At 43.3% G+C, this 16,349-nt stretch overlaps 1 protein-coding gene across 1 annotated transcript in view; it reads right to left on the bottom strand.

Moving 5' to 3' along the window:
- Positions 1–16,349, bottom strand: part of SLC9A2 (solute carrier family 9 member A2) — a 99,953-nt gene that overhangs the window by 17,129 nt on the left and 66,475 nt on the right. The window contains exons 4-7 of the mRNA XM_040454115.1: positions 15,849–16,066; positions 15,247–15,449; positions 4,719–4,808; positions 4,082–4,152 (exon numbers count right to left, since the gene is read on the bottom strand). Of these exons, the coding sequence (XP_040310049.1) occupies positions 4,082–4,152; positions 4,719–4,808; positions 15,247–15,449; positions 15,849–16,066 (582 nt within the window). The remainder of the gene's footprint in view (positions 1–4,081; positions 4,153–4,718; positions 4,809–15,246; positions 15,450–15,848; positions 16,067–16,349) is intronic.

Raw genomic sequence — 16,349 nt, 5'->3', positions numbered from 1 at the left:
GATCTTTTGCCTCGATTCCTCCCTGTACCTACACCCTCTGCCATATTACTTGGCAATGTCCTTCCGCCACGGCCTAAGTGACCTGTGCTGTCCTGTTTCCTGCCACTGGCCCCAATAACGTTACTTGCTCTGGTCAGGGGGCTACAGCAGACGTGATGATTGGGGCAGAGGCTTAAAACAGACTTGTTGGCTTGCGCTTGCGTATTGAAGCTTATCTCTTTTGTTTTCACAATTACCATGAGAAGGACATGCATGGAGTGACTCATGAGTCCCAGGACAAAGGTGAATGCCACACGAAGCAGAGCTCTGTTACTCCAGTCACATACAAGAAGGCCAGCCAGGATGAGCTGACAACTAGCCAATCCCCTGAAGCATTAGCAAGACCTGTCCGCATCAGCCCGGCGCAGCCCCAGATCCTGGACTCTCAGACGCGTGACTCATATGCTTTCATAATGTGACTGTTGTTTGGACAGCTGTATATCAGGGCAGTTTATTATGTAACATTATTATGCCAACAGGTAAGCAAAACAGCATGCAATAAATATTTGTTGAGAAAGAAAGAAATGCATTTACAATGATCACCATAAGCCCAAAGAGGTTTATAGGTACACCTGTGCTATGGAAGGAAACAATGTGAACCCACATTCTTGGTACTAGTCCTTTGTTCTGTACTGGAGGGCTATGAATAATTAAAGAGAGCCATCCTTTCCACTGGGGCCACAACACTAAACACACAGCTAACTTTTTTCTCCATTTATTCTCAACTTCATGTTAGGCCCATTAGGCCAGGACTCCCGGCGTCAGCAACACATCTTTTCACTGTATTTTTTTTTAACGTTTATTTATTTATTTTGAGAGAGAGAGAGAGAGAGAACAAGTAGAGGGAGAGAGAGAGAGACAGAGACAGAGAAATCCCAAACAGGCTCTGTGTCGTTAGCGCAGAGCCCAGTGCAGGGCTCGATCTCACAAACTGTGAGACGAGGACCAAAGCCAAAATCAAGAGTCGGACTCTTAACCAACTGAGCCACCCAGGTGCCCCACAGCAACACCTCTTTTTAAACTTCTGTTATTTTTATTATTGCTTTAGCTTTTCAGTAGAGATCAACAGAAGAATTAACATCAAGGGCAATGACATCTGATCTACTTAGCATAGGACATATGTACTTTCTTTTCTTTATTTCCACACCTTTCATTTCTCTGCCAAGCCACGCCTAGGTGTTTTCTTCCTTTCGCCATCATTAGGCAACTTTAACCAAGTCTGAGAAACTTCCCTACTCAAAGGATTGAGCCTTACCCTTCCTCAAAGCATCAAATGCCTCAAGAATTCTCTGGCAAGACCACTAGAAATGTACAGCATGAGGATTCCAGACGAAATGGAAAGATACCCAACATACCTGAAACAATCCACTTCTTTATATGTGATCTTTAACATCAACAATCATGTACATACCAGAGATAGGATCTGCGGAAAGCTAATTTTAAAAATGGCCTGCGTCAGCACCAAATTCCTCCACACCCACACCCACTTCCCTGCTCTACCTGCGACATACAATGTACTTGACAGTCCAGAGAAGTATTTGAAATCTACCTGGAGAATATGAGGCATGGAAATATACAGGACTGAAATGAAGTACGCACACTGCAGAGAAAAACGTGAGACACACCGCAATACCACCTTTCAGACAGGAAATCAGAGTTGGCTCTGCCCTCTTTAGTATTTATGGTCCAATTACCCTGGCAGCATGTAGAAATCAGTCTGGAGCAGACTCCCGTACCCCAGAGACAGAGTATCTCTGCCTGCAAGACAGGATGTAGCCAGACTTTTCTCTGCTGTTCCAGATCAAACCCACAGAATCCCAGGGTCCACCAATCCCTCCTACCACTGTCCCAGCGGCTGCGGACCTGATGCCTACATCTATCTACTCATGTCTACTTCCCCCTGTTTGGGAGGCAGAGGAGTGGTATAAATCTTTAATTTCATCGCCCCTTTGGAAAGGAACCAACCGTTGTGGGCTACTACACTCTCCTGTCCCTCCAGGGAAGGAAGGGGTGCCTAGAGAAGGGAGAAAAGTGGTCGGGTGGAAAGGGAGGATATAGGTGGAAAACGGGCTGGGCTGAGAAAACAAGAGAGAGAGAGAAAGGCAGAAAAGTCTGTACTGCTGGCTTGGCAAAGACAAGGATCCATCTTTGTTAGGAAGGTTCCAGCGATGTAAAGCAGGGTAGCGTAGAAAGTCACAACAGAGATGGGTAAGTTCTCTCATCTACCTCCTGCCTGCAAAAAATGTAAAATCCTGCCCAAGATAAATGGCCATTTTTCTCCATATTTTTACGATGGAGATTTCAGTTTGCTTCATTACTTTGTGCTCCCATGTGGCTAACTGGGCACTCTCTCCAGACAAATGAAATATTTTTTCTTTACTTAATAAAGTAACACTAAAGGTCGCTAAAAGGTCCACCAAGGTCCACTAAAAGGTCCAAGGAACTTTTCAACATTAATAGAAAAGTGTAGCCAGGTTTGTAAAGGTTGCTCTCGTACTTAGAGTCTCTGTAAACTCATTTGATCACCTAATGATATCACACACACACATACATACGTTCACACACACCGGTTTGCTGTGTGTCTGTGTTGTTACCTCTATTTTACTGCAAAATTTTAAAGTCCTGAGTTCATGGTTTATAATTCTTGTGTAATCCAGTACCATGTCGGAACATGTAGACAAACAGTAAGTACGCAAAAACTCCCTTATGTGAAACTACATAAATTGGTATGTTGGTCAACTTCGTGTAAGTTAGCAGGGAGAGGGAGGGTCTCTAGCAAGTCAGGCAAGCAAAGGCAAGCAGCAGAGGAATCTACCAAAATATAGTTTAAATCTGTCTGTCTGTCTGTCTGTCTCTTTCCAAAGGCTCTCCTCAACAGTGATGGGCTGATAAGTGTTAACAAATTGTTTTATGACAAAGCAGAAAAAGGCTCTGGTTCAGAGCATTTGTTAGCTCCATGGCAAACTCCTGCCATGGCTGACTCAACCTACCCGTGTGGATGGCAGTGAAGGCGCACGATCAGCTCCTGGTGGTCGGGTGGGCTGGCTCCTCCACTCTGTGGTCCCCAGCCCTGCTGTCACACTAATCCTTACTGCTTGATCCCAAAAGTCCGGTTTTCAGTTAATATGAAAGCATGTACCTAATTCTGTACCTAATTCTGCCTGGCTAGTGTACCTTGTCCATTTCAACTCTAAGATCCTTGAGGAGAAGCACTGAATCTTCTTTATCCACCGCAGAGACTTTAAAGGTTAAAACAAAACAAAACAAGGACAAAGAAACAAACAAAAACGGACAGAGACAGACACATTTATATAAGCACACACAATATTTCGTGTAAGTGTAGATTGAAAAGCCTTTGTTATTTGTATTTTAAATCTATTTGTAAAATGCGTGTTATTCTATTTATATCCTCAGGTGCTCTGAAGCTCTGCACTGGACAAGGCCCCTCAACAAGCGTGGGAGAACAGACAGTAACAGAACCCTCAGTTTTTAACCAAATGGACTACATTCCTCAGCCTCCTGTGCAGTGAGAACTGCCCACGTGATGGAGCCCTGGCCCTATAGGGCCAGGCCATGTGTGTAACTGGAAGAATTCTGTGAAAGCTTCGGACAGCTCCATTTCAGAGGAAGCTGGTACATATTCCTTGTCTCTTCATTATCTTTCTTCCTACGTGCAGCCTGGAATGTGTGCATGATGACTAATGCTGCAGCAGCCACTCTGGTCTAAGAGGCAACCTTGGAAACGGAAGTTGTTGGTGGATTCACCTAGACAGAAGGGTCCCGAGAACCACAAGCGGTCCGTGGAGCAGAGCTCACCTATTAATGCCTATGTGGTCTACAGAGCTCTGGCTTTTTACAGAAGAGAAAAGTAAGCTTCTATCTTGTTCTAGGTCTCTGTGGTTGTTGAACTTTATCTTAAAGGATAGAGGCTGGCACAGCGCAGGAAAGGTGTGCAACTCAGAAAAGTAACACAGCTCAGTAAGCCCTGCTTCCAGAGCGAGCCAGAGCCACTTCAGAATATAATGGCGCAAGACCTTCTTACTTGTCTCTCCAAAAGTTGTGACCCCAATGTCCACAAACATCTTCAATCCCGGTCTTCACATGATCAAAAAACTAAAACGGAAAAAGCAGGCTCTTGATTAATTGTTACCTGAAATCACTAATTTCCACTCTACTGCTACCACTTCTAAACTCTGAAGATGCGGATCATTTTTTGTTTCGTTTGCTGTTGTTGTTGTTGGGTTGTTTGCTCATTTTGCTTTGTTTTTACTGCAAGCCACAAAACAATAATGCACCTCCAAACAAATTGATATGTATTATATCAATATTAGGCAATTCTCAGGTTAGTTTTCTCATCGTAACACTTTGCTCATAATTTTGGAAAATAATGACATACAGTGATAGTTTTCCAGCAGAAACATTTTCAGGTTGAATGAAGTAACAAGAGGGATTTCTTGTGCCCCTATTCCCAAGAGGTCTAGCGGGTCAATTTGGAGAAGCCACTCTGGGGTTGTGCTCGTTCTATTCCCCCTACTCATGCCTTCCTTGGCCCCCCTTCCGTTTTATCCTTTGCCATTTCCCTCTCCTTCAGGAAATGAACACCTTAATATCAAGTGGTCGACCGAATCCAACAATTTTTTCTCTTATCATTTCAACCATTACATTACATTAACACTTACCCGGCAATGGATTTCTTCACTGACCGCTTGCTGTTTCTTATTGGACTTCTTCACATCTAGAAATTCCACCAGCGGTCGGATAGTAATTCCCTACGTAGGAAAAAAAAAAAAAGTGTATTTTCTTATAAAATTAAGTTAAAAATTCAAGAATAACTTTTATTCTTCTAAGCTTTGATAACTAACAAAAGATACCCTCCTCTACTAGAAACACAACAATGGACAAAGTACAAGACGTTGCAAACAGACTCTAAGTTATTCTAAGAAACAGAGAAAGAAAGAAATTCTAAGAAATAGTAAAGTATTACCCAAGTCAGAGGAATCACCTACTTGCAGTACCCATAGAAAAGTTTTCAGTAATTCTTATATTCATTACTTTATTAAAACCACTTTATTGAACTTCTGCACAAATGTTAGGGTCTTGGCATTTGGGACACAGTTAAGGCACTCAGCTCTAGGACTTTGTAATTTTACAGAGAGAAGGATACACCAAAAACAGTTATAAAGTAGGCAAAAGGAAGAATGAGAGATAACCAGGAAGCCCATCCAGGAAGGCTTCCTGGAGAGGGAATACTGGATAACAGTCTTAAAAGACATTGGAAGCGTATCGTAGCAGGACCAAACACGAGCAAAGAATCAGCAGTGAGAAAGGGTACAGAGGGGTTTGGGCACGTTTGCGAACTTGAAAAATGGACAGAACCATAAGGTATTTAGTAATCTAAGAAAAGAAAAAAATATCCTTAATATAAAAAAAAAAAATCTGCCAGAAATCTGTAGTGAACATCTGACTTAATCATTAAACATTAAAAGCCTTTCCATTAGAACTAGAAATAACACAAGGATACTCCTTATCTGCTATTTGACACAGTTCTGCATGTCCCAGCCAATTTAATAAGAGACAAACAGGTAGAAGTAGAGATAATAAAAATGAACTAACAAGATTTTTGTTGCTCGTGAGCGATCTAGTTTTTGTCCTAAAATATCTAAGACGATCTTTTTTCATTAAAAAATACCAAGAAAGTTTAATAAAGTCACTAGACACAAAATCAACATACACAAATCTATCCCATATCCTAATTTAAAAAAAGAAACAGAACACTTACATGAAAGAACACATATATATAACACTAGTGTGTGCCAGTATGTAATAACATATAAAATATATGCTAGTATACTATATAGATACTAAATATATATTATATACTCCATATATGCATATTATGAAATATATGCCCTCATCATGAAATGCACAAAACCTTTATAAAAATAACCATAAAAATTAATAAAGGATATTTAAAAGATTTGAGTTTTAAAAAGACACAGTTCCTAGATGGGATTACATTACAGTATGATCCTGACAATTTTATCTCAGTACATGCAATAAAATTCCCGTAACATACTCCAAAGTATTTTTACTAACAGAACTTAAGAGGCTGGCTCTAAATTAGTCTGGAAGAGTACAGATAGCCAGGAAAACTTAGAAAAAGAAGAATGAGGAGGAAGTTACAGATATCAAAACAACCAGTTAATAGACTTAAAAATTATGAGATACTAGCACTAAAACAGGCCAGGTAAGGAGATGGTGAAAATGTGGGGTCAAGGAAGATCCCCAAGTCTGCTGCATGGTAGGCAGATGGGTAGCCCTTCTTGGCATGGGTAACACATGAATGGGGGGGTGGTAACTGGGTTTTTTTGGGGGGGGTGGATACACATATTAAAATATGTTCCCTGCCATGTATTTGATTTTGTCTTGCCTTTCCACATGTCTTTGAGAATGTTTTTGATAATATAAACTGTGACACACACACACACACACACACACACACACACACACTTTTTAAACTTTTTTTTAATGTTTATTTATGTTTGAGAGAGAGACACAGAGCATGAGCAGGGGAGGGTCAGAGAGAGAGGGAAACACAGAATCCGAAGCAGGCTCCAGGCTCTAAGCTGTCAGCACAGAGCTTGACATGGGGCTTGAACCCATGAACCGTGAGATCATGACCTGAGCCGAAGTCAGCCCCTTAACCGACTGAGCCACCCAGGTGCTCCCCACCTTTTTAAAAAATTTTTTTAATGTTTATTTTTGCGAGAGAGAGAGATACACAGAGTGTGAGTGGGGGAGGGTCAGAGAGAGAGGGAGAAACACACACACTTTTTAAAGGAGGTTATCCACTGTGTTCTATCAATCCAGCTTCAGGTATTTTTAGGTTTAACTTTCTGGAGTGTGAACTCATTTTGACCAAATTTGGTATATAAGACACACATTATGTTCTATTTGCATTTCAGTCTGTCACTCTGAAATAATATAAGAGGTGATACACAGTTTTCCAATCAACAAGTATTCTGTAATTTTTAACTTCTATAAATGAAAATAGGTGTAAACACGTGGTTTACAGAGATGGGTGATTCCACTGAATTTGAGATTCCATGAAAACACTGATTTAATAATCACTCCAGGAAAAAAAAATCAACAAAATCAGTGTCATGTAGAAACTATCTAATGTGTTCTAAGGACACTCGCAGTTGTTTTCATGCTTTTTTTCTATCAGTATCCATTTAGTAAAAAAATAAACAAGGGCCCAGGCATTGTAATATAGGGGACATAAAAATAAAGACAGGACACGGGCCCCGATCCACATGTGGACTCCTTCCACTGGACACATAATCTAGAAGTTAAAGTACTGCTACAAATAAAAGAAAACTGATCAACTACAGGAAGCAAGTGCGGTCTGGTGCTTAGGGCAAATCCAGTTTCCAAAAACACCACTTATTTTAGTTTATAATTAATAAAATCTATCGGTTATATGCAATGGGTCACTGGTACAACATTTTGACAACCTGTTCTTAAACATCTCCTTTAAGAGTCTCCTATTTGCTCTTTGAAGTATCTGCAGTTGTCATGTCATGTCAACAGGAATTATTTGATAGGTTCCTCTCCTTCCCTTCTTCCTTCCTTCCTCAGTCCATCTATTTTGGAGGCAGAGTATGTGGCATCTGCATATGTCATATTAAGTTCCCCAAGCTGGATGCTCTCTTCTAGGAGCCCTGGGTCTTGGGTTGGGAGAAACAAAGGGGGAAAACAACAACAACAGCAACAACTAACCCTTGAGAAGTCACCTTACTTTACCACACTGGAAAATTTCTAATTTAGGTCACTTGGGAAGCAACCTGATCAGCTTGTTACCATCCGTGTGGGTTAAAAACAAAATAAAGTGGGGCGCCTGGGTGGCGCAGTCGGTTAAGCGTCCGACTTCAGCCAGGTCACGATCTCGCGGTCCGGGAGTTCGAGCCCCGCGTCGGGCTCTGGGCTGATGGCTCGGAGCCTGGAGCCTGTTTCCGATTCTGTGTCTCCCTCTCTCTCTGCCCCTCCCCCGTTGATGCTCTGTCTCTCTCTGTCCCAAAAATAAATAAACGTTGAAAAAAAAAAAAACAAACAAAATAAAGAAACCCCTTGGTTCTCCATCAAACCACTGAAAAGCGCATCTGCAAAGTACGAGTAAAATGTTCACCCATCCATTCGGCTTTGGCACAACGAACATAACACCGCAGGGCCAGACACCATGGAAGGGAATATTTAATAGCAGGTGCAAACAGAAGGACAGCGAGGTGAGCCTTGTTTTCTACCCGGTGCCACCCCTGTTTCCACCCACCTTGCCTGCTTCTGTTCCCAGTAACAAGTCACGAAAAAGAACTGCTGTCTGATTAAGTAATGAGCATTCTTTTGGTTTAAGCTTTTGGAAGAAAATGAGTTGGTTGGTTGGTTTTAATTAAATTTTACCAAAAAAAAAAAAGGAGGTTGGGCGGGGGAACTACCTTCTATTCCTTTGCTGATTTAGCAGACAATTTCCAGAACAACTTGAGGAAACTCTCTTATTAAAAAATGGCGCTATCATTGCTATGCATAGCCCATATCCTATGTAAGGCCGTGCTCACATTACAAACTTGATCACAGAGATTGTAAACCCAGTTGCACACACAGTATTTATTTTTGAATGGGATAAGTGGGCAAAAACCATAAAAGTGTTCACACGGTGCTCACGCTCTTCACCCCCCAGTCTCCCGGCTTCTGTTTACATTTGTTTCTGAGCTTAACCACATTGCCCGGTATCTGACCATCATCTGTCTGTCTCTTCCCCTAAACCAAGTCTTTCCTTTTACTGTGCCATCAATGTTTCTCTCTACTGTACCAGCATTCAGGCATGCTACTATAGCTCCTACTTTGAAAAACAAAAACCAAAGCCCACACAGTCCCTTCTAGCTACTACCCCTTTCCTCTCCCAGATCTCAACAGACTTGCCTTATGTCTCCTGTCTTCGATCTCTCTTTATCCTTCTCCCTGGAATCCAATCGACTTGTGTTTCCTCACCATCGAACCCCAGCACTCTTGTGAAGATGTCCACTCATCACAGACTTGCTGCATCCAACAGTCCACTCTCTGCTCCCATCTCACCTGACCATGCACCCCCTTTATCACAGTTACCAGAACTCTCTCCTTCCTGGACACTTTCTTCACTTGACTTCTGGATGAGCCCCTCTTGCTCTTTCCCCCACTTTACTATTCACCTTTCTCATTCTCCTAGGCTGGTTCCTAAACATTTTCTTGACTTCTCAATATGGATAGGCCTCCTCTTCTGTATTCCTCCTATGCTTGCTCCTGAATAGTTTCTTCCAGACTCATGCTTTAAAAACCATGTATATACCAGAGTCTCAAATTTCTATCTCCCAGTGAGGAGACAGCTTCTCATAAATTCTAGGCCCATATATATAATTGCCTAGTCAATATTTCCATTTAGATGTCTAATAGGCAAATATTCATATCCAAAATGTACATGTCCAAAACTGAACACCTGGTTCCCCACCCTTCAAACCCAATACCCACCCCCGGTATTAATTTAAACATTGCCTTCTCTCACCTGGTTGCTCAGTCACAAACCCTTGGAACTATCTTTGTGCTTTCTCCCACATCCTAAATTATTCACCTACTTTTTTTTTTTCTTATCTTAAAAATTCCTGATCATCTTGTCATTTTACTGCAGGACCAGAATGAATTTTTGTTAATTTCATAGCCCCCTCCCCACTCACTTAGTAATGATGTATGTTAATTAAATATGGAAGGTGTCACTGTTACACTACATACATATCTTAAATATGACCATTCATTTAACAAATCAAAGCACACCTGAAGGTCCTCGCAATATCTATAAAATAGTTGGCATCATTGGGCCAGTTTGAGAAGCTAAGTCAGCAGAGATACTTGTTGTTGAAAAAGGCCAGCCCACCTCGGATCCTGAGTGTCCCACCCATTCTTGCAGGGGGTACCAATAACGCGGGGCCTCAACCACTTTTACCCAGGCCATTTTTCAGGGTTGCATTTGCAACAAGCAACATTGAGGGATGAGGTAATATCCCCCTCAAGACAAAGAGAGATAGAGCCTCAAGCTCAGTGCCTGTGTCCCGTCTCCTGCCATGCACCACACGTGCAGACCTCCATTGTGAGTCCTCTGTGGGGAAACCCCGGGGGATGGAACACTGACACAAACCAACACGAAGCTCCGGCTACTCCTTTGGCCATGTGCGAGAAAGCCCCTCGTCTCTGATTCACGAGTCAGAATCTTCTCTGACTTCCCTGATTCATGGAGTCGTCTGCAAGTATCCGTGGAAATTTGACAAGCAGGTTAAACTTGTTAACTTGCAAACAGGGTAAAATCTCAGATGCTTTACGGTTCTGAACAACGACTTACAACAAAACTTATCTGCAGTGGAGACTGAAAGAGACTGGCCAGGACAGCCTGACCCCAATGTCTGTGCTTTCTACTACTGGACTCTACCTCATCCCCAATCTTGAATATAATTTTAAAACAGGAGAGACAGCTTATATTTTATGTATCATTACCTATCTTATCTAAAAGAAAATGAATTCACATGCTCAAGGGATCAGATTGTTTACTCATTCAATATTCCACAAGCAAGACTGTACTCTGGTAACATGTTAATGTGTTTCATAAAGAGGCAACCTTCTCTAATTATCACCATGACTCAAGGAACGCTAAAATTCCCCTTATAAATCTTGGTGTCACACAATAAACCATGTCACGTGGAATTCTATTTTAGAATATAGTGCTGATAACTCAACAGTATTAGAACGGAGGCGCTCATCATATAAGAAATAGTGAAATAAGGGGGGAAGGCATTTTGAAGTTTCATGATAGATCCATCAACATAAAAGTTGTCATTTGAGAAAGAATGCATAGCCCTTAATCAGAAGGTACAATTTTATGCATATATTATAATTATTTCTGGTATGTTTTTAATCCACTTAAGTATTTTCTTCCAGGCTTCTTTCCCCGAGTCCCTTAATTATGGATGTATTCTGGAAAAAATATCCTCTCTTAAGGAAGTGTGTGTGCCATTTGTGTGTGTGTGCATGTGTGTGTTCATAACCCAGAGGCTCTTAAGAACTAGATTCAGGGGGGCCTAGGTGGCTCAGTAGGTTAAGCGTCCAACTTTGGCTCAGGTCATGATCTCATGGTTTGTGGGTTCAAGCCCCGCATCGGGCTCTGTGCTGACAGCTCAGAGCCTGGAGCCTGCTTTGGTTTCTGTGTCTGCCTCTCTCTCTCTCTCTGCCCTCCCACTCTGTCAGAAATGAATAAACATTAAAAAAATTAAAAAATAAAAATAAAAAGAGCCACATACATTAGTCTCCAATCTGTGCACACAAAAGGGTGGGCAGACAACAGTGACAGGAAGATTATGGGAAGTATGGAACTATAGAAATTCCTCTCCTTCAGGGGCATCAGAGAGAGCTTTGCCAGGTTATCCTTAAGCCGAATCAGAGGAGAAGACCATCCATGGTGTATGCTTACAGACTCCCAAATGTTGACCCCCAAATATCTCCATCACTGAAGGGTTAATTTGATATACCTACTATACCAAATATAGCAAATACATCTAAACTATTCTGTCTGTGGCCAGTGTTTTTTCATTTGTCACATCAAAAACTCTGTTAATCGCAGTTAAGTCTGGATATACATGTTGTTCATTCAAACTGGGTGTGTAGGCTTTAAATATGGGCATGTCAAGTTCACCTGTATCTTTTGGTTGATTTACAGTTCCAAAAAGCCAAGATACTATAAGCATAATAATGGCACTCTATATTAATCACCTATATACACACATTCATTGAATAACTGTTCACTTTTCTGTAATACTTTCCTTTTGCCTATGTTATCTTTGTTCTGATTGTAGAAATGCAATCTTATGCCTGTTGACTCTAATAACTAAAACATCTGAGGTTGTATTTTGTATGTCCTCTCCTGAATTACATCTTCCTATTTAGTCATTTTTTTTTTTTAATGTTTATTCATTTTAGAGAGAGAGTAGTGTGAGCAGGGGAGGGGCAGAGAGCGTGAGCAAGGCAGAGGATCTAAGGCGGGCATTGCGCTGACAGCAGCCAGCCCGATGGGGGCTCGCACTCTCAAACTGTGAGATCATGACCTGAGCTGAAGTTGGACACTCAACTGACTGAGCCACCTTAGTCAGGCGCCCCTTAGTCCTTTTCATTATATTTTACAAAAGCATGTGCCCCTGATGTCGGGGGAGGGGGCTGGTTCTGCACTATAGGTATTTGAGAAGCACTTGTGTAGGTAATTAATAGCAGCTGATATATTCATCTCCAAATGACCTAGTTCCTAGTTACCCCAGGCTGACTTGGTTCTATTTTTGTATTCGACACCTTAAGTTCTGAGGGCACGGAGGAGTCCAGAGCACTGACTAAGCCTTGGCAGGGCTCGCTAGGAGTGCTAAGGACAGGGCAGCTGGCCTAGGAGAGGCAGTAGTTCACTCACTCTCGCCTGACTTTTCCCCTCGGGCCGGATGCCCCAGGATGGATGCTCTGGAGAGATTAAAACGCTCAAGGCAAAATGGATTCAATGCACAATTTTGCCTCAGGTAACGTGTGGGGGTAGCAAATTGGATGACTTTTTACAAGAATCCTGTAAACACCACAGTAAAGAGATAAAGACAACGTCAGTTTGCTTCTCCTGTACACCCCCAGGTGACTCACTGAGTGTAAGAAGGGGACTCCAGCCAACATGGGATATTTGAACCACAACTAGTATGTGTGACTATAACCGGCACTGTTATGAATCATAATCTGATAGGTAATGTCTTCTCTGAGTGAAGTCAATGGAATTCAGTCATTCTGAGCTCGTCTGTGGGGTCAGAGTCCTAGGCTTAACCTCCGCTTCTGTCATTCGCCTATGTGTGTCCTTGAGTCAGTCTCCTTTCTCTCTTTCAGCCCCATGGGGCTCGTGCTCAAAGGTTTATTGTGCAGATGAGATAATGCACAGAGGAAAGTCCTTGTCTGAGTACCTGGCACAGGATCCCTGATGGGTACCAGCAGTCTGAAGGTGCTGAGGACAAAGACAGTAACAAAAAGTGGCTACTTCTTGACTTAGGAAAGGGTCGCCCAAGGCATTCTTCTCCAGGATTCCTCAGACAGGACAACCCACTGTCCCCAGCACTGGGAGGTATGAACGGATGAAGGATGAACTGCTTTTTGGGGAACTGATCAGCGGGAGGAAAAGGAGCACAGTGAGTCACAATACTGAATGCTTATTATGTACTTTATTGAGAGTCAAGACCAAATTGGTCTCTGCACCACCTTTTACTATGCGTGTAAATTTAGGAAAGCGACGTAAGCATAGGCTCAGTGTCTCGGTTTCCCCCTCTGTAATATGGGGTTAGTAACAGTGAGTCCTAGAGTTTTGTGCCATAGAATTGTTATGAGGATCGAATGAGATACTATAAGAAGAGCTTAGACCTGAGTGAGGCAGCTAGGAAGCATTCTGTGATGAACTGTTGAACAAAGTGTTTTTTTTTTTTTAAGTACCCCCTGGGTTTCCCCCTTTGTCATTATCACTTGCTCTCAGTGTCCTTGGCTACCTCCTTCTTCTCCCCAGTGTCTTAGAGTTGGGCTGCCCCAGAGACCAGTTGCTGGTCCCGTATATTGGCTTCCCTGATATATATGTTCACTCCCTTGGCAACATGTCCGGTTTCACGGCTTCCAACACCAGCTCTCTGCAGATGACCAAGCTATCTCCTGAACCCCAGGCTCAGGACCCTGCCTGCTCATCCCTCTGCTTGTAGGTTTACGCAGCACCCCTAACCCGGCGTTGCATGTAATCGAGTCCAATCCCTTCCACCCACACCCTTCCCTCCTCACTTAAGAGCAAGTCGCCCCTCCTAGCTGCTCAGACCCAAAGACCTTGCGTCCTCTGTGTTCATCCCCCATCCCTCACTGTGTTCATCCCCCATCCCTCCTGCCACACTGGCCAGGAACACATTGCCTGCAGACCTATGGTCCTCCCTTCCCAGAATGTTCTTCAGCTCAGCTAATTCCTTCACCCCCTACCAGCCTTTGATCCAGTGTCACTTGATCCAGTGTCACCTTCCATGACGACTCTATTTAGAACTGCAACTCCCCTGGGGCGTCTGGGTGGCTCAGTAGGTGAAGCGTCCAATTCTTGATCTTGGTTCAGGTCACGAGCTCATGGTTTCGTGAATTTGAGCCCCACATCGGGCTCTGTGCTGACAGTGTGGACCTTGCCTGGGATTCTCTCTTTCCTCTTTCTCTGACCCTGCCACACTTGCGCACACGCTCTCTCTCTCTTTCAAAATAAACATTAAAAATAATTTTAAAAAGAACCGCAACTCCCTGTCATTTACTACTCCACCCTCGCCTGAGCCCTTACGTCTCCTTATATAGCACCTTTTACCTTCTTACATACTCTATAATTTACTCACTCACCATGTCTGGGGTCTAGTTTCTGCCATCCCCTCTGGGATGCTAAGTTCACAAGGACAGAGATATTTCTGTGTTTTGTTCAGTCACAGATCCTAAGCCCCCAGAGCACTGTCTGGCACATCGTAGGAGTCCCAATACATATTTACTAAGTGAGTATCTGCGAAATATAATCTCCTAAGGGCTGGCTCATTAACTTAAAGAGACTGGTTGGCGAAGTCAGGATCCTGACACGAGTCTGTGTTCTTCCTACCACACTTTCTGCCTCCTGATACTAAACATGTATTCACACCGCCCATCATTTGCAGGGACACACTGCTATGCAGTCAACTAATGTCAAATTGCTGTGGGAAGGTCATCACACAAGTAGCATTTAATGAGCACATTTACTAGGTCAGAGAGTAAGACAAATGACAAGGGTTAGCAAGCTCAGTTCATAAGTTTCCAGTAGTAAGCTTAGATCACTTAGCTGAGTTTCCTTAAATAAGAATTCCTGTGAGGGGGGCGGGGGGGGAGGTGGCAAGCGAACAAACTGGATTCTCCCAGGGTCCTGTACCATCAGGTGACATGAGAAGATAGCACTTTCCCTAACGTCACGACTGCCAAAGTTCCAACCCACCTTTGCCACTTTGTATCCTGCAAAAGGAGTACATTATGATAGCCCAAAAGATCTGGTCTCCTCTTGGTAACCAGACAGACTCTGCCGGAACAAAGAAACTTACTCACCAGGATGAAGACAGTAAAGAATATGACAACGATTGCAGCTGTAATGAACAGCTTTTTCCGAGGAAACACAGCAGCAGGTAGGAGAAACACAAGCGCAAAGCAGATGGCACCTCGGAGCCCTCCATAGGCAATGATGAACTGATCCTTAAAGGTCAGGGGAATCGTCCGGAACCAGTTAATGACCTGAGTCAGGACAAAGACACCTGAGAACAAAAAGCAAAACCAAAGAGAGCAGACTGTGTGAGGCCGGGACGTGAAACTAGGAAGACTCATTTTCTGCGCTTCTGTGGCACACGGGCAGGGTATTTAATCTAATTCCCATGATCTTCCCCTGCACCTCCGCTCTCAGGCGCGCGTCCTCGTTTTTCCAGGATAACGGGAGAAAACGTGGACTCAGAGAGGCCCAGAGAGGTTAGTCTGACTTACAGCATAGTCACGAAGGTACTTGGGGATGGAAAGCATCTATCAGGAATGGGGAAGAGGGGGAGGAGAGGGCGAGGGAGAAGACAAGGAAGAAGACGAAGGAGCAGCAGCCAAAGGGAGGACAAGAAGAAGCGAGCCCCATTCGTCTGAGTGTTCATTTGCGAAACAAGCACCATTACCCAGCGCTCGCCAGATGAGACAGAAGGCAAGAGTGAAGCACACGAAGGCCCAGTTCCACTCGTGGTTCTTTCCAACGGTGGACACGCCCATGAAGATGAAGATCAGGGTCTCGCTGACGCTGCTCAGCATCTTCATGAAATACTTGATGGTCGTGTAGGACTTCTGAGATACGTTTTCTTCAACATACTTATTCATAGTCATTGCACAGGCGGTGATTCTGCAAGAAAAGATGCAGCTCCTATTGAAACATGACATGGATCCTAATCAGAATATGAGTGTCAGCACTTAAGGGCTCAATGGCGGCGCTACCCTTCTGCCAGTCACTATAGTGTTATTGATTGACCGGTGTAAGCGAACGTGACGTGCGTCATCGGACCCCACTGTCCCTGGAGGTCTTCATCAGTACCTATGGCTTGAACGTCTCAGCTCTGCCCAGCTTTGTAGTCTATGGGCACGGGCACCTGCCAGCATCACAAAAACAAGTCCACGATAAATTCAAA

The sequence above is a fragment of the Herpailurus yagouaroundi genome, unplaced genomic scaffold (genome assembly GCF_014898765.1).
Source record: "Herpailurus yagouaroundi ecotype Mexico unplaced genomic scaffold, PumYag 210, whole genome shotgun sequence".
Taxonomy (NCBI): Eukaryota; Metazoa; Chordata; class Mammalia; order Carnivora; family Felidae; genus Herpailurus; species Herpailurus yagouaroundi.
The sequence above is the reverse complement of the archived record's forward strand: the minus strand, read 5'-3'. Positions and strand labels throughout refer to the sequence as shown.